The 22,415-nt window shown below is 43.1% G+C and overlaps 2 protein-coding genes across 4 annotated transcripts in view; one reads left to right on the top strand and one right to left on the bottom strand.

The window, feature by feature from the left end:
• Positions 1-674: 674 nt before the first annotated feature.
• PDHA1 (pyruvate dehydrogenase E1 subunit alpha 1) lies at positions 675-22,146 on the top strand (the record flags this gene model as incomplete). Of its 3 annotated transcripts, none has more annotated exons than XM_079726967.1 (11): positions 675-722; positions 12,775-12,834; positions 13,407-13,625; positions 14,373-14,499; positions 15,194-15,285; positions 16,114-16,206; positions 17,042-17,197; positions 17,633-17,704; positions 20,160-20,227; positions 21,395-21,503; positions 21,982-22,146. In XM_079726967.1, 11 exons carry the CDS (start codon positions 675-677, stop codon positions 22,144-22,146), a joined length of 1,209 nt encoding a protein of 402 aa, XP_079583093.1. The 3 variants fall into 3 exon arrangements, with proteins under 3 accessions (XP_079583093.1, XP_079583094.1, XP_079583095.1); XM_079726968.1 differs by having other exon boundaries at positions 13,407-13,580; XM_079726969.1 differs by lacking the exon at positions 16,114-16,206 and having other exon boundaries at positions 13,407-13,580.
• Positions 17,009-22,415, bottom strand: part of MAP3K15 (mitogen-activated protein kinase kinase kinase 15) — a gene marked incomplete at its 5' end in the record, with an annotated part of 129,014 nt that continues 123,607 nt past the window's right edge. The window contains 2 exon segments of the mRNA XM_079727966.1: positions 17,009-17,551; positions 20,190-20,287.

Consider the following 22,415-nt stretch of genomic DNA (forward strand, 5'->3'; position numbering starts at 1 on the left):
AGAGGGGAGGCAGGAGGCCTAAACGGGCAGAGAAGAAACAATTTGTTTAAATTTTTCTTGTCTTGCCTTAAAATAGGAATTTTATTTCATCAAATCCTAGCTCACAGTAGATAGGGAAGACTTACAACTGTCACATGATCTCTAAAAGACAAGTTAGCAGCAGAACCATTTATAGAAACCAGGTGTTCTGTCTTTTGGCCTCCACCAGGCATATTAATCTTCACCATCTTGTGTATTGAGCAAAGGCTGCAAAGTTGCAGCACCGGCAGGGCTGGACGCTCAGTAGGATTGGCCTTGCACGATCGTGCGTGGCTCAGCTGGGGTGCAAAATCCAAGAAGGTCTTTCTCCCGCGGGGCCTAGAGGTGTGGCCTCACTTTCCCACGCAGGCGCCCTCAGGTCTCCGGCGCCTCACCTGCCGGCTGCTTGGTGACGGAAGGATCCCTCAGCCTCGCCCTCTGGCTCTGACACACAATGGGCTCTCTCAGGTAGGCGGGGCACGCCCTGGGAGCCGTTCTGGTTGGCCCGCGGTCCGGCGAGGCGCATGACGTCTCCGTCGCGTCGTGCTGGCGTGAGTGGTAGCGTCCGCTCCGGGAGCCTGAGGGAGACTTGGAGGCACCTGGGCCGCGCTGCTTGGGTCGTAGGGAGCCGCCGCTGCCGCCACTGCCCGCACTCCATGAGGAAGATGCTCGCCCGCGTGTTGTCGGGCGTCGCCCAGAAGCCGGTGAGGTGGCGTGAGTGAGCCGGGGTGGGGCGCGAGTGGGCCCGAGGCCAGAGGACGCCAGAGGGCAGGACGAGCGAGCGGGCTGAGTGGGCCGGGCCTCGTGGAGTCGCGGGCCTTTGTCCTGCCTCCACGTCCTGCGCTCCGCTCCTGGCCGCGAGGCGCCGACTGAGGGAGGGGGAGCTTTATAAGGTCCGCGTGGAGGTCAGGCGCGGCTCCCGGTGCCGGCCTGGTTGGTGCGCTCTGGAAGGGCCCGTTCGTTTACCTCAGACAGAAAAGGGGGCCTTGGGCTTCCTCGAGTCTCCAGTTGACCGCCTCTTCCCAGCCCACTCATTTTAAATCTTCCTCTTGACCGGGAATCCGGAGACAGAGTGGCTCCATTCACACTTCAGTTTCACCAGTTACTAGCCCTGTGACCTTGAGTAAGAGGTTTTTGTTTTTTCTTAAAGATCCCCGTGCTCAGTTTCCTCATCTCTAAAATGGAGATGAGAGTACTTACCCCGTGGGGTTGTGTTGTTGTTTTTTTTTTTTTAATGAGGATGAGAGACGGTGAGGCTTAAACGAGTGACAGATACGTAAACTTTTCCCGGTAGCGCCTGGTACATAGTAGGTGCTACCTGTGTTAAGCATTGTTATTATCATTTAGGATCTCTGTTGCCTTATTGATTCTCTGTATGGAAGATCTGTCCGTTGATGTGAGTGGGGTGTTAAAGTCTCCTACTTGTACTGTATTCCGGTAAATTTCTCCCTTTATGTCTGTTAGTATCTGTTTTATGTATTTGGGTGCTCCTATATTAGGTTCATATATGTTGACGGGTGTAAAATCCTCTTCTTGTGTTGATCCTTTTATCTTTATATAGTGTTCTTTATCTTTCTTTATGCTATTTGTTTTAAAGTCTATTTTGTCTGATATGAGTATTGCAACCCCCGCTTTCTTGTCATTTCCGTTTGCATTCCCTCACTTTCAATCTTTGTGTGTCCTTTGCCCTGAAGTGGGTCTCTTGTAGGCAGCATATTTTAGGCTCTTGGTTTTTTTTTTTTTTTTTTTTGCGGTACGCGGGCCTCTCACTGTTGTGGCCTCTCCCGTTGCGGAGCACAGGCTCCGGACGCGCAGGCTCAGCGGCCACGGCTCACGGGCCCAGCCGCTCCGCGGCACGTGGGATCTTCCCGGACCGGGGCACGAACCCGCGTCCCCTGCATCGGCAGGCGGACTCTCAACCACTGCGCCATCAGGGAAGCCTGCTCTTGTTTTTTTTTTTAATCCAGTCTGCCACTCTGTGTCTTTTGATTGGAGCATTACTGACATTTAAGGTACTTATTGATACATATGTATTTATTGCCATTTTAAACCTTGTTTTCCAGTTTATTCTGTGTTTCTTCTTTGTTCCTTTTTATGGTTTGAGGATTTCCTTTTATTTTATGCTTGTGTTTTCTTTCTGGTTTTTGTGAATCTCTTGTATGTTTTTGACTTGCAGTTGCCCTGTTTTTCAAGTATGTGAACCCCTTCCTGCATCTGTTTGCTTTAGACTGGTAGTCATATAGGCTCAAGTGCATTCTAAAAAAACGAATCTACATGTTGTCACTCTCCTTCCCCACATCTTATGATTTTGATGTCCTTTTGATTACATCTTCATGTTTATCCTTTTGCTGTTCCTTGTGTTTATCATCACTTTCACAAATAGGTTTTTTTGTTTTTGTTTTGATCTGTATAGTGGCTAATTTAAGTGATTTACTTTCCAATTGTGATTTTCTCCTTCCTATATCTTCTTTTCTATATAGAGAAGAACTTTGTTTCTTTTAGGGTAGGTTTAGTATTGCTGAATTCTTTTAGTTTTTGCGTGTCTGAGAAATTCTTTATTTCTTCTCCTATTCTAAATGATCATCTTGCTGGGTAGCGTATTCTAGGTTGCAGATTTTTCCCTTTCAAGACTTGAATATATTTTTCCACTCCCTTCTGGCCTGCAGCATTTCTGTAGAGAAATCAGCTGATAGCCTTATGGGGATTCCCTTGTAACTAACACTTTGTTTTTCACTTGCTGCCTTTAAAATCCTCTCTTTAACTTTTGCCATTTTACTATAACATGTCTTGGTGTAGGTCTGTTTGGTTCACCTTGTTGGGACCCTCTGTGCTTCCTGTTTCTGGATATCTGCTTCCTTCTTTAGGCTTGGGAAGTTTTCAGTCATAATTAGTTCAAGTACATTTTCAGTCTCCTTTTCTCTTCTCCTTCTGGAATCCCTATTATGCGTAGATTGGCACACTTTATATTATCCCATAGGTCTCTTATATTGCTTTCATTTTTTTTATTAGCCTTTTCTGTCTGCTGTTTTGATTGGGTAATTTCCACTATTCTACTTTCGAGGTCACTTATTCTTTCTTCTGCATTATTCATTCTGCTATTCATTGCCTTTAGCTCAGCTTTCGTCTCAGCAACTGAAGTTTCTAATTTTTCTTGGCTCCTCTTTCTAGTTTCTAGGTTTTTTTTTTTTTTTTTACAGTACTCTGCATTTCTGTCGATAGCCTTTCTTAAGTCCTTCAGTATTTTCATTATCTCCTTTTTGAACTCGGTATCTACTAGACTGAAAAGGCCTGTTTCATTGTTGGTTCCTTCAGGGGAATTTTCTTGGTCTTTTAACTGAGAGTGGTTCCTCTGCTTCTTCATTTTGCTTATATTTTTCTGACTCTCTGAATTTAGGAGAAACAGTTATCTACTGTAGTCTTGGAGGGCTCCTTATATGCAGGTGCCTCCCTGCGTAGTTTGTGTGGGTTTAATATTTTTTTGGCATGAGGGCTGTTTTTGGTTTGGATTCTTGCCGTCTCTTTCCTCTGCGTGTGCTGGTCGTTATCCCCTTGATAGGGAATGTGCAGGTGCGTGGCCCGCGCGTGCTCCTGGGGAGGGTGGGGGCAGTGGTTGGTGCCCAGTCACGGGACCCTTGGCAGCTGCAGTGGTCTGCATCCGCCTCTGGAGTCCGAGATGGCAGTGGCGGCTCTAGTCCGCCCCCCGGAGCTCGTGTAGGTGGTGCCCTGCTGCCTGAGAGTGCACGGAGAAAGAAGCTCCTATGGCGGTCCCACCTCTCTCTTCATGCATCCCCCAACAATGGCCCCTTGCCTTTCTGGCGGGCCCGAGCTTCTTCCGGTATTCCCTCAGGTATGGTGCACCACACTGCAGCCCCCTCAGGCTGTCTGCACGTAGCCAACTCCAGTCCTCTCCCTGGGTCTGACCTCCGAAGCCCAAACCTCAGCACCCAGCCCATGCCCAGCGCGGTGGAGGAGCGTCTCAAGCTGGGGAGTGCAAGGTCGTGGTACCAGCCGTCTGTGTAGGTCTCTCTCCGCTTTGCTTTCCGCAAACCAGTTGCTGCACTCAACTCCAATGTTCCAAAGCTCCACCTCTGTCCTGGGTGATATCTCCACCAGTGAGGGGACTTCTCAGGGTGTGGAAACCTTTTCTTTTTCACAGCTCTCTCCCAGGGGCGCAGGTCCCGTCCTGATTGCCTTCTCTCTTTTTTTTTTCTTTTTTCTTTTGTCCTACCCAGTTATGTGGAGATTTTCTTGCCCTCTTGGGTGTCTGAGGTCTTCTGCCAGAGCTCAGTAGATATTCTGTGAGAACCGTTCCACACGTAGATGTATTTTTGGTATATTGATATTGGTGGGAGAAGGTGAGCTCCACGTCCTAATCCTCCACCATCTTGATCCGAATCTCCCTCACATTTCTTCTTTTGTTTTGTTTTATTTTTATTTATTTATTTTATTTGTTTATTATTTTTGGCTGCGTTGGGTCTTCGTTGCTGCGCGTGGGCTTTCTCCAGTTGCAGCGAGCGGGGGCTACTCTTCGTTGTGGTGCACGGGCTTCTCACTGCGGTGGCTTCTCTGGTTGCGGAGCACGGGCTCCAGGTGCGTGAGCTTCAGTAGTTGTGGCACACGGGCTCAGTAGTTGTGGCTCGTGGTCTCTAGAGCACAGGCTCAGTAGTTGTGGCGCATGGGCTTAGTTTCTCGCGGCATGTGGGATCTTCCCGGACCAGGCTCGAACCCGTGTCCCCTGCACTGGCAGGCAGATTCCTAACCACTGCGCCACCAGGGAAGCCCCGAAGCTCAGGTTCTTGATGTCTCATCGCAGAAAGAATTCAGTGAGAGACAAAGTGATAGGCAAGAAGTGGATTTTTTTAGAGAGAAACACACTCCACAGAGTGTGGGCCATCTCAGAAGGTGAGAAAGGCCCCCCCTCACACTTCTGATATGACTTTTAGCTTAACTTTCGCTTAATGTGACTCCTTTCACCCATTATATCAGTGAATCTTACTATTTTTGAGATTCACAGTAATGAAATGGGAGAAAGTATCTAAGTAGCTTTCTGACAGTCAAAATCTTTGACCTTACCTTCTTGCTCTTTATTATGTAGAACTGTCATTCTTTCTTGCTGGGAATTTAGGATGGAGAAAGAGAATTTTTCCTTTTCTTGGTTACTGTTGCTTGACTGGTTTGGTCGTTAGTTTTCAGTCTCCAAAATGCACTTTCTGTAGTTGTATCTGGAAATTTATTTTGCAAGACAAGATACATATTTCTAGCCCCACAAAACAAAGTAACTGTCAAAAATAACATATCCGGGCTGCCCTGGTGGCACAGTGGTTGAGAGTCCGCCTGCTGATGCAGGGGACACGGGTTCGTGCCCCGGTCTGGTAAGATCCCACATGCCGCGGAGCGGCTGAGCCCTTGAGCCATGGCCGCTGAGCCTGCGCGTCCGGAGCCTGTGCTCCGCAACAGGAGAGGCCACAACAGTGAGAGGCCCGCGTACCGCAAAAAAAAAAAAAAAAAATAACATATCCATTTCATGATTGCCAAACATAACCTTTTGTTTGTCACCTCATACTTGTCAACTTTACTTCTTCCCAAATTTCTCAATTTTCTTCACTTATTCTTAGATGTATTGGACTCTCTCAATCTTTAACTTAACTGAAGCATTTGTCTCTAGCATTTCAACTTTTTTTCTCCAGCAATGTCATGGTTTTTGTTGGCTTTATTGGATAATGGTATATTGATGGGTGAAGAGATCACTAGGTAATAGCTTTCTGCCTATTGGCTTGTACACTTAGCAGATCAACCTTACCCCTTCTCACCAAGATCAAGTCCATTGCTACAAGTTGGATGGTAAGGTAACACACTATATGAACATATCAAAAGTACTTTTTGTGGGATCTGAAGAACGTTCTTCAAGTCTGCATGAGAAGAAGTCATATTGGTTTACATATGTGTGACGTGGCAGAATGTGGCTAAAGTAGTACAGTCCTCCTAACTGATTAAATGTTTGTGGTCTAACCTGGACCTTAGCCATCACACAGAGTACTGTTGCTGTGAGCAGAGTGAAAAGGAAACATTTCTGGCAGCTTTTTACCCGCTCTCCCCCCACCAAGCAGTGACAGCCACCTGAACATCAACAAGGGAGCACTGGGGATTTCCCTGGCGGTTCAATGGTTAAGACTCTGCGCTTCCAATGCAGGGGGCGCAGGTTTGATCCCTGGTCGGGGAACTAAGATCCCACATGCTGTGCGGCGTGGCCAAAAAAAAAAGAAGGGAGCACTGGGACTCTTCGGCGGCCGTGTGGGTTTGAGGAGGCAGCTCGTGGGGGTGAGGTGCTTAAGGTGAGGTGACACAGACCTTGGAGCCAGATTTGCTGGGTTTGTACCACAGCCCCAACAGTTAAGTGCTCTATGGCTTTGGGCAACTCAGGTAGCATGAATCTCATCAGCACAGAGAGAAAGCTTCACTGAAAACTCATTGCAGGTCCCACCCCCTCAACTCAGATGGCAACAGTGCAGTCAGAGGCCTGCCCTTCTAAGCCTCAGAATAGGAATTCTGTAGCAATAGGAATTGAGGTTAAAACACAGATGCCACTAATCTGCACACCAAATGGCATGAGTCAATGACACCAGCTCCAAGATCTGTTTTGAGCCCAAGCAATGGTCCAAGTTGCACATAGGTCACCTTGCTTGATCTAACAACAGATCAACCTCAGAGGCATTTTTGTCAGAATTTCACCCACTGAAAAAACAGCTGGCTAATCTGGTTTTTTTCCCAGTAATAAATGAGAAGCATTTATTTTTTTAAATTTTTGAATTTTATTTTATTTATTTTTTTTATACAGCAGGTTCTTATTAGTCATCAGTTTTATACACATCAGTGTATACATGTGAATCCCAATCTCCCAATTCATCACACCACCATCCCCACCCCACTGCGGCTTTCCCCCCTTGGTGTTCATACGTTTGTTCTCTACATCTGTGTCTCAACTTCTGCCCTGCAAACCGGTTCATCTGTACCATTTTTCTAGGTTCCACATACATGCGTTAATATACGATATTTGTTTTTCTCTTTCTGACTTACTTCACTCTGTATAACAGTCTCTAGATCCATCCACGTCTCAACAAATGACCCAATTTCGTTCCTTTTTATGGCTGAGTAATATTCCATTGTATATATGTACCACAACTTCTTTATCCATTCGTCTGTTGATGGGCATTTAGGTTGCTTCCATGACCTGGCTATTGTAAATAGTGCTGCAGTGAACACTGGGGTGCATGTGTGTTTTTGAATTATGGTTTCCTCTGGGTATATGCCCAGTAGTGGGATTGCTGGATCATATGGTAATTCTATTTTTAGTTTTTTGTTTGTTTGTTTTTTGTTTTTTGCGCAGTACGTGGGCCTCTCGCTGTTGTGGCCTCTCCCGTTGCGGAGCACAGGCTCCGGACACGCAGGCTCAGCGGCCATGGCTCACGGGCCCAGCCGCTCTGCGGCATGTGGGATCTTCCCGGACCGGGGCATGAACCCGTGTCCCCTGCATTGGCAGGCGGACTCTCAACCACTGTGCCACCAGGGGAGCCCTATTTTTAGTTTTTTAAGGATCCTCCATACTGTTTTCCATAGCGCCTGTATCAATTTACATTCCCACCAACAGTGCAAGAGGGTTCCCTTTTCTCCACACCCTCTCCAGCATTTGTTGTTTGTAGATTTTCTGATGATGCCCATTCTAACTGGTGTGAGGTGATACCTCATTGTAGTTTTGATTTGCATTTCTCTGATAATTAGTGATGTTGAGCAGCTTTTCATGTGCTTCTTGGCCATCTGTATGTCTTCTTTGGAGAAATGTCTATTTAGGTCTTCTGCCTATTTTTGGATTGGGTTGTTTGTTTCTTTAATATTGAGCTGCGTGAACTTTTTATATATTTTGGAGACTAATCCTTTGTCTGTTGTTTCATTTGCAAATATTTTCTCCCATTCTGAGGGTTGTCTTTTCGTCTTGTTTATGGTTTTCTTGGCTGTGCAAAAGCTTGGAAGTTTCATTAGGTCCCATTTGTTTATTTTTGTTTTTATTTCCATTACTCTAGGAGGTGGATCAAAAAAGATCTGGCTGTGATTTATGTCAGAGAGTGTTCTTCCTATGTTTTCCTCTAAGAATTTTATAGTGTCTGGTCTTACATTTAGGTCTCGAATCCATTTTGACTTTATTTTTGTGTATGGTGTTAGGGAGTGTTCTGATTTCATTCTTTTACATGTAGCAGTCCTGTTTTCCCAGCACCACTTATCGAAGAGACTGTCTTTTCTCCATTGTGTATCCTTGCCTCCTTTGTCGTAGATTAGTTGACCATAGGTGCGTGGGTTTATCTCTGGGCTTTCTGTCTTGTTCCATTGATCTATGTTTCTGTTTTTGTGCCAGTACCATATTGTCTTGATTACTGTAGCTTTGTAGTATAGTGTGAAGTTAGGGAGTCTGATGCCTCAAGCTCCGTTTTTTTCCCTCAAGACTGCTTTGGCTGTTTGGGGTCTTTAGTGTCTCCATACAAATTTTAAGATTTTTTGTTCTAGCTCTGTAAGAAATGCCATTGGTAATTTGATAGGAATTGCATTGAATCTGTAGATTGCTTTGGGTAGTATAGTCATTTTCACAATATTGATTCTTCCAATCCAAGAACATGGTATATCTCTCCATCTGTTGGTGTCATCCTTAATTTCTTTCATCATTGTCTTATAGTTTTCTGCATACAGGTCTTTTGTCTCCCTAGGTAGGTTTATTCCTAGGTATTTTCTTCCTTTTGTTGCAATGGTAAATGGGAGTGTTTCCTTAATTTCTCTTTCATATTTTTCATCATTAGTGTATAGGAATGCAAGAGATTGCTGTGCATTAATTTTGTATCCTGCAACTTTACCAAATTCATTGATTAGCTCTAGTAGTTTTCTGGTAGCATCTTTAGGATTCTCTATGTATAGTATCATGTCATCTGCAGACAGTGACAGTTTTACTTCTTCTTTTCCAATTTGTATTCGTTTTCTTTCTTTCTCTTCTCTGATTGCTGTGGCTAGGACTTCCAAAACTATGTTGAATAATGGTGGTGAGAGTGGACATCCTTGTCTTGTTCCTGATCTTAGAGGAAATGCTTTCAGTTTCTGACCATTGAGAATGATGTTTGCTGGGGGTTTGTTGTATATGGCCTTTATTATGTTGAGGTAGGTTACTTCTATGCCCACTTTCTGGAGAGATATTTTTATCATAAATCGGTGTTGAATTTTGTCAAAAGCTTTTTCTGCATCTATTGAGATGATCATATGGTTTTTATTCTTCAATTTGTCAATGTGGTGTATCACATTGATTGATTTGCATATATTGAAGAATCCTTGCATCCCTGGGATAAATCCCACTTGATCATGGTGTATGATCCTTTTAATGTGTTGTTGGATTCTGTTTGCTAGTATTTTGTTGAGGATTTTTGCATCTATATTCATCAGTGATATTGGTCTGTAATTTTCTTTTTTTGTAGTATCTTTGTCTGGTTTTGGTATCAGGGTGATGGTGGCCTCATAGAATGAGTTTGGGAGTGTTCCTTCCTCCGCAATGTTTTCGAAGAGTTTGAGAAGGATGGGTGTTAGCTCTTCTCTGAATGTTTGATAGAATTCGCCTGTAAAGCCATCTGGTCCTGGACTTTTGTTTGTTGGAAGATTTTTAATCACAGTTTCAATTTCATTACTTGTGATTTGTCTGTTCATATTTTCTATTCCTTCCTGGTTCAGTCTTGGAAGGTTATACCTTTCTAAGAATTTGTCCATTTCTTCCAGGTTGTCCATTTTATTGGCATAGAGTTGCTTGTAGTAGTCTCTTAGGATGCTTTGTATTTCTGCAGTGTCTGTTGTAACTTCTCCTTTTTCATTTCTAATTTTATTGATTTGAGTCCTCTCCCTCTTTTTCTTGATGAGTCTGGCTAATGGTTTATCAATGTTGTTTATCTTCTCAGAGAACCAGCTTTTAGTTTTATTGATCTTTGCTATTGTTTTGTCTCTATTTCATTTATTTCTGCTCTGATCTTTATGATTTCTTTCCTTCTGCTAACTTTGGGTTTTGTTTGTTCTTCTTTCTCTACTTCCTTTAGGTGTAAGGTTAGATTGTTTATTTGAGATTTTTTTTGTTTCTTGAGGTAAGCTTGTATAGCTATAAACTTCCCTTTTAGAACTGCTTTTGCTGCATCCCATAGGTTTTGGATCGCCGTGTTTTCATTGTCATTTGTCTCTAGGTATTTTTAGATTTCCTCTTTGATTTCTTCAGTGATCTCTTGGTTATTTAGTAACGTCTTGTTTAGCCTCCATGTGTTTGTGTTTTTTAAGTTTTTTTTCCCTGTAATTCATTTCTAATCTCATAGCGTTGTGGTCAGAAAAGATGCTTGATATGATTCCAAGGCTTGATTTGTGACCCAAGGCTTGATTTGTGACCCAAGATGTGATCTATCCTGGAGAATGTTCCGTGCGCACTTGAGAAGAAAGTGTAATCTGCTGTCTTGGGATGGAATGTCCTATAAATATCAATTAAATCTATCTGGTCTATTGTTTCATTTAAAGCTTCTGTTTCCTTATTTATTTTCATTTTGGATGATCTGTCCATTGGTGTGAGGTGTTAAAGTCCCCCACTATTATTGTGGTCCTGTCGATTTCCTCTTTTATAGCTGTGAGCAGTTGCCTTATGTATTGAGGTGCTCCTATGTTGGGTGCATGTATATTTATAATTGTTATATCTTTTTCTTGGATTGATCCCTTGATCATTATGTAGTGTCCTTCCTTGTTTCTTGTAATATTATTTTAAAGTCTATTTTATCTGATATGAGTATTGCTACTCCAGCTTTCTTTTGATTTCCATTTGCATGGAATATCTTTTTCCATCCCCTCACTTTCAGTCTGTATGTGTCCCTATGTGTGAAGTGAGTCTCCTGTAGACGGCATATATGTGGGTCTTGTTTTTGTATCCATTCAGCAAGCCTGTGTCTTTTGGTTGGAGCATTTAATCCATTCACATTTAAGGTAATTATTGATCTGTATGTTCCTATGACCATTTTCTTAATTGTTTTGGGTTTGTTTTTGTAGGTCCTTTTCTTCTCTTGTGTTTCCCACTTAGAGAAGTTCCTTTAGCATTTGTTGTAGAGCTGGTTTGGTGGTGCTGAATTCTCTTAGCTTTTGCTTGTCTGTAAAGCTTTTGATTTCTCCATCGAATCTGAATGAGATCCTTGCTAGGTAGAGTAATCTTGGTTGTAGTTTCTTCCCTTTCATTACTTTAAGTGTATCATGCCACTCCTTTCTGGCTTGTAGAGTTTCTGCTGAGAAATCAGCTGTTAACCTTATGGGAGTTCCCTTGTATGTTATTTGTCATTTTTCCCTTGCTGCTTTCAATAATTTTTGTGTTTAATTTTTTCCAATTTGATTACTGTGTGTCTCAGTGTGTTTCTCCTTGGGTTTATCCTGTATGAGACTCTGCGCTTCCTGGACTTGGGTGGCTATTTCCTTTCCCATGTTAAGGAGGTTTTCGACTATAAGCTCTTCAAATATTTACTCTGGTTCTTTCTCTTTCCTCCTCCTGGGACCCTTATAATGCGAATGTTGTCGTGTTTCATGTTGTCCCAGAGCTCTCTTAAGCTGTCTTCATTTCTTTTCATTCTTTTTTCTTTATTCTGTTCTGCAGCAGTGAATTCCACTATTCTGTCTTCCAGGTCACTTATCCGTTCTTCTGCCTCACTTATTCTGCTATTGATTCTTTCTAGTGTAGTCTTCATTTCAGTTATTGTATTGTTCATCTGTTTGTTTGTTCTGTTATTTTTCTAGGTCTTTGTTAAACGTTTCTTGCATCTTCTCAATCTTTGCCTCCATTCTTTTTCCGAGGTCCTGGATCATCTTCACTATCATTATTCTGAATTCTTTTTCTGGAAGGTTGCCTATCTCCACTTCATTTAGTTGTTTTTCTGGGGTTTTATGTTGTTCCTTCATCTGGTATATAGCCCTCTGCCTTTTCATCTTGTCTTTCTGTGAATGTGGTTTTTGTTCCACAGGCTGCAGGATTGTAGTTGTTCTTGCTTCTGCTGTCTGCCCTCTTGAGAAGCATTTATTATTTCAAAAAAAAAAAAAAAAAAGGAAGGGAGTTGTAGAGAACATCTTTCTTCTGGTGCTGTTCAAATCATAAAACATCCCTCAAATCTTTTGTTTTTTTAAGTCAGGGAGTGCTAAGTATCTTTTCTTTTGTACATTTCTCACTAAGGTGTCTATCTCATGCTTTGTGTAGTTTAAAATATTTTTCTTATGGTACCGTTTCATAGAGAAGTGAATTGCCTGAAATAGGAGTTGAATCCTAGTTTTCTTTGAAGAATAATTCTGAAAGTAAAGCATTAGCTTGCTCAATGTATGTGGTTATGACTAAGAATAGCATAAACATACCCCACAGATTATCTAGTCTCTTCAGTTTGGCCATTAACTTCATTATATTTTCACTGTAATTTCTTTGAAAACAAAGGGACTAAATAGACGGGTTTCTGCAGTTTGCCTTTAGATGGGGGTACAATCATGTTTCATTGGCCAAAGCATGGATTCATTTTGGAGGACAAGATCCCAACACAGTGAACAGAATGGAAGATAAGCCCATGAATGTGTTAGGGCTCTTAGAGTTCTAGGACTGCATCCTGATAACTGATTAATAAGGATAATAACTCAAAAATAACCGACAATAAAAAGCACTAATATACTTGTATATTTTGATTTTTCAAGGCAAGCAGAGTGCTGGTGGCATCCCGTAATTTTGCAAATGATGCTACATTTGAAATTAAGGTAAGAGGTGTTTTGCTTCGTGTTAAATTTTTTTCCACAGGTACACTTTGATATATAGTTTTACCTTTGCAGTAGAGCATTTTGATATTCATGCTTTTCACCATTTTATTCCAAATGTTCTAGAATCGAAGATTCAGAGAAGTTAGCCAAAATTAGAATTTACTCCTTTTATGTAGCAGGTTTTTGGTAGTTTGGAGCAGGAGAGGAAGCTAAAAAAATTAAAGACCTACTGTAAGACTTAAAGTGTGACTTGGTAACATGTTTGAATAAGAAGATTCTTAGAATGCTTCTTTGAAAGTTTGTCTTTCAACCTATAACTCAGTTGACTTCTAGGGGTTTTCAGTGAAAGTCATCTTAGAAAGATTTCCTTCCTCCAAAACCCGATCTCATTGCACAGTGAGTTTTATGAAGGAATCAGAAGCAGTATGCAGCATTTCTGATATGCTCGTGTGCTGGTTTTCAAGTTCAGTATTTGCTGGTTTTCGATTTAAATATTTTGAGTTAGATCTTAGAATGGGTTGGCAGTGTTTACATTGTAGTGACTGAGAGATAACTGTCTGATTTCATTTCAGAAATGTGATCTTCACCAGCTGGAAGAGGGCCCTCCTGTCACTACGGTGCTCACCAGGGAGGATGGGCTCAAATACTACAGAATGATGCAGACTGTTCGTCGAATGGAGTTAAAAGCGGATCAGCTATATAAACAGAAAATTATTCGTGGTTTCTGTCACCTGTGTGATGGTCAGGTGGGTGGTAGTTTTGTAATCAAACTGTGTTACTTAGGAATTGAAGTATGGTGTGTGTTTATTGGCTTTTACCCTGCTTTATCTGCCTGAAGGATTTGAGGCTGGTATTTTAGAATAAAAATGAGAATGCTGAGACCTGCTAGGAAGCTTATGCTAAAGAATTTACTCATGTATCATATTGCTGACTTCCTGTGCCATTACAGTATTATGATCACCTGTACTGAGTATACTTTTGGGGGAAGGGTTTTTGTTTTGTTTTCTGTTTTGTAGGTTTAGGCCAAGGTTTACAAAATCAGATGCCTACCAGGGACCAGTTAGGTAGAATACATGAGTGAAGGCTGCCAGCTGTATGAAGAATCGAGAATGGTGACAGGGACTAGTGGTGAAGTGGAGCAGACAGGCCCCACCCGCAGGGGTAGTCATAACTGGCTGCTCGTCCAGCCAGTTGGTGCCATGTGGAAATATGGGGCTAATGCTTCCTGTTGCTGCTGTCTTCGAGGGAAGACAGACGTCTCCATTTTCATGTGAAATTCCCCAATATTTTAATGTTCACATTTGATTCAGGATTTTTACAAATCACCATACAGGCTTAAAAGAAACAACGTATCTGTGGATTGCCAGTTTATGGCTCTGGCTTGGGCCTTACCCTCTACTCTGTTTCTGGTGAAAAACAGAGGTACTTGTTATTAATGAAGAGCTCTACTGGGCCAAATGTTTCATAATAGTCTAGGGAACCTTTTAACTAGAGATGTGTACTGTACTGACTCACTGCCGCTTCTTCCTTGAATGCAGGAAGCTTGTTGTGTGGGCCTGGAGGCCGGCATAAACCCCACAGACCATCTGATCACAGCGTATCGGGCTCATGGCTTTACGTTTACTCGTGGGCTTTCTGTCCGAGCAATTCTCGCAGAGCTTACAGGTTTGCTGTTAATTTACAAAAAGGGGAAATTAAGTTTTCAGATCACCTATTAAGATGCTAACTGTTTATAAGTTAACAGTGAAACCTTTTTGAGGGTTAAAAAAAAAAAAAAGCTGAAACCAAAAAAACCTCTCCCTTTTGGTGCTCTGGTACCTCTATTGTGCTTTTGGGTAAACTGACCATTTTTGAGGTTATCTGGCCTCTCAGGTAAAAGGTCATCTCTATAAAATCAGAGTAGTGTTTATCACTCAAGCATGCCAATAGAAATCTAGCAGAGAAAGTAAATTGACTATAAGTATTTCACTGGGTAGAAATTAAATTCTAGGAATCTTCTCAACAGTCCCTTTGTCCCCCTTGAATCTTATACCAGTGTAGGAGAAATCAGGTGTTTGTAACGGGACAAAAAAAAAAAAAAAGTCAGGGTTCCATACTAACATCTGAAGAAAAATCTGATTGGAGAGCTGAAAAAGTTGGAAAGGTCAAGGACATGGGACTGGTCTGACCTTCATTATAAAAGGGCCAGGAGACAGGGAGGACTTGTCTATATATTTGCATAGAGGGACAGGTGCTTATGTAGTTGAATCGGTTTCTGAGTACTAATGGTTGAGCCTCTACGTAAATACTCAGGGTGTGTTTTTGTTTGTTTTATGTATTTGGTTTTTGATGTGTCATGTTTGTGTGGTGCCACTTCTAGGACGAAGAGGAGGTTGTGCTAAAGGAAAAGGAGGATCAATGCATATGTACGCCAGGAACTTCTATGGGGGCAATGGCATCGTGGGAGCTCAGGTAGTTGAGGACTAGGATTGTATGATTTTCTGGATTTGGCCCTGGCCCACATCTGTGCAATATTTTGTACCCCAGAGAGCTTCCCTCTGAAGTACTTCAGTACTTGGGGGGCACGGTGTGCTTTAAATGACCTCTTGCTTCATACTCTATCATTTGATCATTTAATAAATAGATTTGGACAGTGATTTAAAATGTTTCCTGTTAGGTATTTGTTATAAGTAAGCAAGAGCCTCTAGCAGTAGAACTATACCTTTGCCGTTTAATTGGTATTTAATTGCTTTGTCACATCCTCTTGGGCACACCTCTCTCCCTGCTGTAGACAGTGCTGGCACTGGTACCAGGCCAGGAGAAGCAGGTGGTCAGGATCTTAAGGGCCTAGTTTGAATCTAAAGCCAGCTTCTGTGGTTATGCCATCCTCCTTGTTCTCATCAGTTAGTAGATAATGAACAAGTAACAGTAGAAGATCATATCTAGATTGTTCGGTTTACTTTCTAATATATTAAGGTTCTAGCATCTGGGTTATTTTGTTTGTTTTTGGTATTCTTTTTAATCCTTGGTTTCTTTTTTTGGCCTTTTAGGATTAGCAGTTGAATCTCTGAATGCATAAATGTTATTGCTAAATGGTTGACGTAGAATACGATAGTAGTTATTTGTGTTACTTTGCCAGTTTGTTTATAATATTGGGGGTAGGGTAAGCAGAGACAGGGTTGGGGTAGGGACAGTGTCATTTCTATCTCACATTCTGGTCAGAGTTAACATTCAGAGCATTAACTTCTTCCCTCACAGAAATCTGTGGTTCCTTTCTTGGTTGTCCTTACTTAATACTAGGTGCCCCTGGGAGCTGGGATTGCTCTGGCCTGTAAGTATAACGGAAAAGATGAAATCTGTTTGACTTTGTATGGTGATGGCGCTGCTAATGAGGTGAGTATGTGTCTCTTAACTTTCCAATAATGATTATAGTTTTATGTCCAAAGTGTTGAACATTCATAGTTCAGTTTGTGGCGAAGTAGTATATTGCTTACTAGTTAAAATGGCCATTACATGGCAAGCTAAAATTTGGTTTTGTGGCCACATTAGAGATTTACCTCCTGGCATTGTTTCACGAGCACTTTATATAGGTGTACTCCTCAGTACTGCTCTACCTCAGTGCTCCACAGACTCTGTGGGGAAGGACTCATGTACATTTTAATCCTTGGCAAACCAGTTCTTAAACCAGTACTGTAATGTACAGATTCATTCTCCTGAATGCCAAGGCACTGTCAGACCCCTCATAGTTTCTGAGCCCTGACTCTTTTTGCTCTTCTCTCGTGGTCTGAGTAATCACCAGTCCGTGGCTGACACCCTGCGAGGCCCTGCTCTGGATGCTGATTCTCAGACACTGGTTCACTCTGGTTATCCAGAGGGTCTCATAGAATTTATAATGAAGCACAAAACTAGGCAGCTGTAGTACATTCTTACATGTCGATCTTTTCCCATTGTATTCTCCGCTGCTGCCTTGGCCCTACAGAAGCAAGTAGTAGTACTTGGTTTGTCACTTCCTTAGCGGCAAAAGAGGTGATGGGTTTGCTGTGCCGTGCCCGCCCCCCCCCCCCCCCCCAAGCGCACACACTCCTTTGCTTCAGAAGCTTAGTTGTGGGTGAGGCGTTTCATCCTATGAAAGCTTTCTCTGCTGGGTAGAGCAGCAGCTGTTGTGGATGATGAAGTCTAGAGAAAAACAGCAAAATGAAACCACTTGAACTTTTATACATACTTCCAGGGTCAGATATTCGAAGCTTACAATATGGCGGCTTTGTGGAAATTGCCTTGTATTTTCATCTGTGAGAATAACTGCTATGGGATGGGAACATCTGTGGAGAGAGCAGCAGCCAGCACTGATTACTACAAGAGAGGCGACTTCATTCCTGGGCTGAGGGTAAGGACACCTGTTGTAGAGCTGGAGCTACACCCTCAGGGCCTGATGCCTGGGCACTCTGTCAAGTGCCCTTGAAAATCTCAGAGAGATCAAAGAGTTCTGTTTTCTTAGTGGATGAACAGGTCATGTAAGATGAAAATGGTTTTGGGCAGTTGGATTTATGCTCTGCCCCTTTTTTATTTTTAAAATTTTATTGAGGGCTTCCCTGGTGGTGCAGTGGTTGAGAGCCCGCCTGCCGATGCAGGGGATGCGGGTTCGTGCCCCGGTCCGGGCGGATCGGCTGGGCCCGTGAGCCATGGCCGCTGAGCCTGCGCTCCGCAGCGGGAGAGGCCACAACAGTGAGAGGCCCGCGTACTGCAAAAGAAAGAAAAAAAAATTTATTGAAGTATAGTTAATTTACAATGTTGTGTTTAATCTTTCCCATTTTATTAATAGGTAGATGGAATGGATATCCTGTGTGTCCGGGAGGCCACAAGATTTGCAGCTGCCTATTGTAGATCTGGAAAGGTAAGATTTTTCTTGTAGGCCTCTAGGCTGGAGATTTCTAATGACATTTATCTGTCTTAAAGTTAAAAGAATGCCCCCTGTGTCTGTTGTAGCAATTTAGCAGTAGCTGCTAATTGAGGTGTAAAAGATAGAAGCAGGGTCCAGTTAAGCAAATCGGGTCCCTTCGTAAATAACATGGTCTTGATAGCTCCCGTCTTGGGAAACATTCCATGTTAGCCCCATTTTGGGTAAATCTTTCCTTCCAGTGCTCCCTCAGCATTCTGCCTCTGTCTTCATTGTGACACTCTGTTTTGCCTTTTGGTTTGGTTAATTATGTGCTTCTAACTCCCACCACCCCATCAATCATAAGCCCCTTGAGTGAACAGACTGGGGACTCCTGCAGTGCCCTGCACAGAACTTTGCAAAATAGGCATCCAGTATAAGTTTGTCTTCTATAAATAATATGTTTAAATTATGTAGTCTTAGTCTCGCTGTTTCAGTCCTAAGAATCTTGACCCTTCCAGTTACAGCAGTGGAGGGAGAAGGGAACAGTGAGATTGGCCTAAAAAGAGGCTTACATGCCGCCTGAGCTGGTGGAAAGATGTTCTGCTCCCTGAATCAGTGTTCCACAGCCCAGAAAGCAGGCCCCTGAGGTACCTTTCAGTGACTTCCCCCACGTACGTGTTTGGGCAGTAGTGCAAATAAGATTTGGCTGGCAGGGATGAAAATGGAAGAGAGGGTGAATGAAGAGGGGAGGGAGCTGTAGAACGGTTGAACAAGAAAAAAATGAGATGACTGAGATGGCAGGTTGGTGGCAGTGGGTTCAGTGGTATCAGGACTCTGAGGCTAGGGGTCCACGCCTTGGGTGGCGGGTATCATCCCCTTCTCTCCCAGTTCCTGAAAGAATATGTGGCGTCCAACAGTATGTGGAAACAGGATCAGTAGTTTGTAGTGTGTTGACTTTCTCAGCCTGATCTTGGAATTAGGGGAGGGTCTGGAAAAACCCCTTTAAAATCACCATCCCCTTAGCCTAACCAGCCGTGCTTCCAAATGGCTACGGGATGATGAACAATCAATAGGTGACAGTTATTGAGAGATGATCTGTCAGGCAATGTGCTAAGCACTTAGGTATTACCTTTTTTTAATCGGCACAACTCTGAGCTGGGTTAATTACTGTTTTGTAGATGAGGAAACTGAGGTATGTGGCTACTATACAGTACAGCCAGAACTGAAACCCAAGCACTTGGATTCCATCCCCCGCCCTCTTTTTTTTTTTTTTTTTTTTTTTTTTTGTGGTACGCGGGCCTCTCACTGTTGTGGCCTCTCCCGTTGCGGAGCACAGGCTCCGGATGCGCAGGCTCAGCAGCCATGGCTCACGGGCCCAGCCGCTCCGCGGCATATGGGATCCTCCCAGACCGGGGCACGAACCCGTATCCCCTGCATCGGCAGGCGGACTCTCAACCACTGCGCCACCAGGGAGGCCCCCGCCCTCTTTTAACTACTACACCAAACTGCCCAAGGATCCTAGATCCACCCCATCCCCTCTGTTCAAAGTTGTCTTCTAAAAGGGGGCTGGGGCTTCCCTGGTGGCGCAGTGGTTGAGAGTCCGCCTGCCGATGCAGGGGACACGGGTTCGTGCCCCGGTGTGGGAAGATCCCACATGCCGCTGAGCGACTAAGCCCGTGTGCCATGGCCACTGAGCCTGCGCGTCCAGAGGCTGTGCTCTGCAACGGGAGAGGCCACAACAGTGAGAGGCCCGCGTACCGCAAAAAAATAAATAAATAAAAATAAAAGGGGGCATGGTGTAGCCTGAGCAAGCTACCTCGTGGTAGCCGGGCTCTCCCAGTCGCAGGATCAGCACCTGCCCCCTTTGTTACACACTAGCCACATCTCTGTCAAGCAGGATTGGTTGCTGTCCCCTACGAAACACTGCATGAAATGGGTGTCGTAGAAATTCACCTATCCAGCCTCTCTTCGTGTGTGCTGGGAAGTGGAGAAGGACGAGAGGACTAGAGGTTTGCTTTTCATCTTATGTTGTTAAGGTTTATGTTAATGTTTTTCTCTAGCCTTGAGCAGAATGCTTATAGATGATTTCCTCTGTGACTGGGGGGGTGGGGTGGAAAGACTAGCATATTGACCCTGAAGATTAGGCTTTTCTTCATTAAATCTATGCTGTGCTTAAAGAATTATATATCAAATGCAATTCTGGTGAAATAGAACCCAGTCACATTACATAAAGAATTGTCTGCCTTTTTGATTCAAAATATGCTGCGGGGGGTGGCTTTTATTAATAAGTACCTGTTAAAAATAAGGAGGATGAAACATGCAATAAATAGGTAATAGAAATGAGAAGAGATAGTCAACTAAGAAGAAATTCTTAACAACTCAGATCTGATGAAGGTATTTGATCCTGAAAGGACGTACCTTTGAGGCTGTGGCCGTTGTTTCACCTAACCTCCACTGGGTTCTGTTTTAGGGGCCCATACTGATGGAGCTGCAGACTTACCGTTACCATGGACACAGCATGAGTGATCCTGGAGTCAGGTATGGTCATGGGAAAACTGAGTGTGGTGTCCTTAGTGGATGGGCTTTGAATGGTGCTACCTGGATGAAAAAGCAAAGCATTTCAGTGTTTGTTTGCTTTTGAAGCCAGACACCAGTTGGCCTCATGCATTGATTGAGTAGTTAGTCTGAGCCTGTAAGCCATGTCTTCCAATAAATTGGTTCCAATATAGAAAGCATTCTGAAAATTCCTAGTTATCTAGTGTGTGTACATGCTAGTTAGCATGAGCACCAAGAAGAAAACAACTGCAGAGAGGAATTGTTGCATAATACAGGACTGATGGTAGAGTAGTATACTTGGGGGCATTTACCTTTTATAGGCATTACCCCAGATTCTCTCATGGCATATTCCTCTTCTGGCTGGTATGGAGCAAGACCAAGTAGTAGCACATGGGATATTCCATATGTTGAAATAAATCAGTCAAAAAAAAAAAAAGGAGTTTTGTCACCTGGTAACGCTGGCAGGTAATGCTGCAGTCCCGGAGTGTGGCATAATTAAGAGTAGATTTAGTCAAAGTAAGCCGTAATAAGTCTTTGAGTGTAGAATGAAGGTCTGAGGGAAAATGTTATGAAGAGCACCTTACATGGAAGAAAGCACTTGGTGTAATTCTGTTCTTAAAAACATGGTAGAGCCTTTCTTTGCTTTTAGTGTTATTTCAAATGCTGTAGGGCAAGGGTCAATTGTACAATCAAGAATCGGAAAACCACCTCTCCAAGTGTTTGCCAGCCACACTGCTCTGTGGTCTTAAGGGAGAAAGGCAAGGCACATTTGTTTCGTGCTTAGCCTTCTGCTGCCTCAAAGGTTATAGCTGTCACCACAGAAAACCATCTCCCCTGCCTCCACCACTACCTTCATGCCCTACCTCTAGGTCAAAGCAGCAAATAGAAACTTGGCCCCTGTTGTCAGAATGCCAGAGAAGCCAGGTGAATTGCCATTGTAGAGTTTTCTATAAAGACAGAGCAGCTCTTCCTTACAGAATGGTAGGATGAGTTCTTGTATTTTGAAAGTATATAATTCTGCCCTTCCTACGGTGACATAAGTACTGATGTGCTCCTTCATCTCAGAGACAGACTGCTGTGTTTCCCAGGCTGTCTTTGCTGCGCCGGCACTATTCTTATCTACTTGTAACTCTGTTTCCCTCCCTCTAGTTACCGTACACGAGAAGAAATTCAGGAAGTTAGAAGTAAGAGTGACCCTATCATGCTCCTCAAGGATAGGATGGTGAACAGCAATCTTGCCAGTGTTGAAGAACTAAAGGTACAGTGACTCTTGATGGTTTAAAAGTCTGCCTTTGAAGGTTGGCTCTCCTTTTTGAGCAGTTTTTCTCTACACAAGGAGCTGCCACTCCTAGGTAATAAACTAGGTAAGTAAATGGGACAGTACGTATTGTATTGGGTTGGCCATGCCCGAACGAACTTCTTGGCTAACGCAATATTTTTCACGGGACATTAAACTCCACCATCACAGTTCTTCTTTCCTAAAAATATACTGTAGATTTTTAATTCATAAATGTTCCCTCGCCAGGGTATATGTCTTAAATGTTGGTATCTGTCCTCCAGAATCCCCCTTCGTGGATCGTTGTGTCATTTTTAAAATGACATTTTCAATAATAGGTATACTTCCAGTACTAGTAGAAGAGTTAACAACTAGCAACAGGTTCCCAGTAGAACAAGTTGGTACCTAAGCTGCTGTCTATTCAAAACATCTCTTGAACTGTAATCTGATTGATTTTTAGGAAATTGATGTTGAAGTGAGGAAAGAAATTGAGGATGCTGCCCAGTTTGCTACAGCTGATCCTGAACCACCTTTGGAAGAACTCGGCTATCACATCTACTGCAGCGATCTGCCTTTTGAAGTCCGGGGTGCAAACCAGTGGATCAAGTTTAAGTCCATCAGCTAATGCGAGATGGTTACACCGTCAGTGGGCTATTCAGCAGCAACTGTAAGGAATGCTTTGGGTTCTCAACTGTGTTAAGGAGGAAGAAAACCCATAGAAAGAAAGTGTAGATTTAGATAGATAGTGTAATTGCATGTGGTTTGTACAGTGTTGCATTAAAAGATATAATGTGTTTAATGTTACAGCTTAAGGATAGTATGGATCTTATAAAGGTTATTTAGTTATGTAGGTTGAAAATAGGTAATAAGAGTTTGCTTAACCCCCCTTCAAAT

The sequence above is a fragment of the Hyperoodon ampullatus genome (assembly GCF_949752795.1).
Source record: "Hyperoodon ampullatus genome assembly, chromosome: X".
NCBI lineage: Eukaryota > Metazoa > Chordata > Mammalia > Artiodactyla > Ziphiidae > Hyperoodon > Hyperoodon ampullatus.